General features: G+C 55.0%; 1 protein-coding gene across 1 annotated transcript in view; it reads right to left on the reverse strand.

The window, feature by feature from the left end:
• The window catches only part of LOC144949953 (ribosomal protein S6 kinase alpha-3-like), a 66,243-nt gene that overhangs the window by 29,735 nt on the left and 34,008 nt on the right, over nt 1-2,500 (reverse strand). The window contains exons 8-9 of the mRNA XM_078879943.1: nt 1,819-1,961; nt 263-333 (exon numbers count right to left, since the gene is read on the reverse strand). Coding sequence (XP_078736069.1) covers nt 263-333; nt 1,819-1,961 — 214 coding nt within the window. The remainder of the gene's footprint in view (nt 1-262; nt 334-1,818; nt 1,962-2,500) is intronic.

A 2,500-nucleotide genomic window follows, 5' to 3' on the forward strand; every position in this document is an offset into this window, starting at 1 on the left:
CATCAACAACATCATCATCAACATCGTCATCATCTTCAACAACAACAACTTCATCAACAACATCAACATCATCAACATCATCAACATCATCAACATCATCATTGGCTCGCTCTGATAACATCAACAACATCAACTTCTACAACAGGAGCTACTATGCCTCATAGGCGCTGCTGCTGCTACTGCTGCTACTTGCTAACAGCACTTGCCCCTGCAGCCCTGCTAGAGGCTACCTGGGTGACCTTTGCCTTTGGAGGCCACTCACTTCAGAATCATGGCCATCGTCTCCTTGCGGTCTCGGCCTTGGAACGGCAGCGTCCCAGTCAGCATCTCAAACTACACCAACACACAACACACACACACACCACACACACATACACAGAGACACACACAGACACACACAGAGACAGACACACACAGAGACACACACACATACACAGACACACACACACCACACACACACACCACACACACACCACACACACACACACAGACACACACACACACACACAGAGACACACACACATACACAGACACACACACACCACACACACACACCACACACACACACCACACACACACCACACACAGACACACACACACCACACACACACACCACACACACATACACAGACACACACACACACACAGACACACACACACAGACGCACACACACACAGACACACACACGACACGTAAGCTTGTGTTCCTTGAATTATTTTGTTCATCGTGTTAACCTTGTGCTTGTGAGCGCGTGTGTGTGTGTCAGCGTGTGTGTGTCAGTGTGTGTGTGTGCAGTGTGTGTGTCAGCGTGTGTGTGTCAGCGTGTGTGTGTGTCAGTGTGTGTCAGCGTGCGTGTGTGTGAGTGTGTGCGTGTCAGCGTGTGTCAGCGTGTGTGTGTGTGTCAGTGTGTGTGTGTGTAGTGTGTCAGTGTGTGTGTGTCTGTGTGTGTCTGTGTGTGTGTCTCTATGTGTCAGCGTGTGTGTGTCAGCGTGTGTGTGTGTCAGTGTGTGTCAGCGTGCGTGTGTGTGAGTGTGTGCGTGTCAGCGTGTGTCAGCGTGTGTGTGTGTGTCAGTGTGTGTGTGTAGTGTGTCAGTGTGTGTGTGTCTGTGTGTGTCTGTGTGTGTGTCTCTATGTGTCAGCGTGTGTGTGTCTGTGTGTGTGTCTGTGTGTCAGTGTGTGTGTGTCTGTATGTGTCAGCGTGTGTGTGTCAGCGTGTGTCTGTGTGTCAGTGTGTGTGTGTCAGTGTGTGTGTGTGTCTCCGTGTGAGTGTCAGTGTGTGTCAGCGTGTGTGTCTGTGTGTGTGTGTCAGTGTGTGTGTGTGTGTGTCAGTGTGTGTGTGTGTGTGTCAGCGTGTGTGTGTGTCAGTGTGTCTGTGTCAGCGTGTGTGTGTGTGTCAGTGTGTGTGTGTGTGTATGTGTGTGTGTGTGTGTCTGTGTGTGTGTGTCAGCGTGTGTCAGTGTGTGTGTGTGTGTCAGTGTGTCAGTGTGTGTGTGTGTCTCACCATGAGGACACCGAGTGACCACCAGTCTGCGGCGTGGCCGTGCCCACGCCGGTTCACCACCTCGGGCGCCATGTACTCCACCGTGCCGCAGAAGCTGTACGTGTGTGTGTCAGTGTGTGTGTGTCAGTGTGTCAGTGTGTCAGTGTGTCTGTGTGTTTGTGTGTGTGTGTGTCAGTGTGTGTGTGTCAGCGTGTGTGTCAGTGTGTGAGTGTGTGTCAGTGTGTGTGTGTGTGTCTGTGTGTGTGTGTCTGTGTCTGTGTGTCAGTGTGTCAGTGTGTCAGTGTGTCAGTGTGTGCGTGTGTGTCAGCTGACTCACCATGAGGACACCGAGTGACCACCAGTCTGCGGCGTGTCCGTGCCCACGCCGGTTCACCACCTCGGGCGCCATGTACTCCACCGTGCCACAGAAGCTGTACGTCTTTTTCTCGAGGTCGATGGCCTCCTTGCTCAGCCCAAAGTCTGTAGACACACGCAGCGGCGGGGAGGGGGGGGGCGTTGGGGTTGACCACCACCACCACCACTACCGCCACCACCACCACCACTACCACCACCACCACCACCACTACCGCTGCTACTACCGCCACCACCGCCTCCGCCTCCGCCGCCGCCACCGCCACCACCACCACCACCACCATCATCACCACCACTACCACCACCACCACCACTACCATCATCACCACCGCCAACACCAACGCCAACACCACCACCACCATCATCACCACCACTACCACCACCACCACCACTACCATCATCACCACCACCACCACCACCATCATCACCACCACCACCACCACTACCGCTGCTACTACCGCCACCAACGCCGCCACCACCACCGCCACCGCCACCACCACCACCACCAACACCACCACCACCACCACCGCCACCACCACCGCCACCACCGCTGCTACTACCACTACCACCACCACCACTGCCACCGCCACCACCACCACCACTACCACCACCACTACCACCACCACTACCACCACTACCACCACCAC

This window comes from Lampetra fluviatilis, chromosome 55, assembly GCF_964198595.1.
Source record: "Lampetra fluviatilis chromosome 55, kcLamFluv1.1, whole genome shotgun sequence".
Taxonomy (NCBI): domain Eukaryota; kingdom Metazoa; phylum Chordata; class Hyperoartia; order Petromyzontiformes; family Petromyzontidae; genus Lampetra; species Lampetra fluviatilis.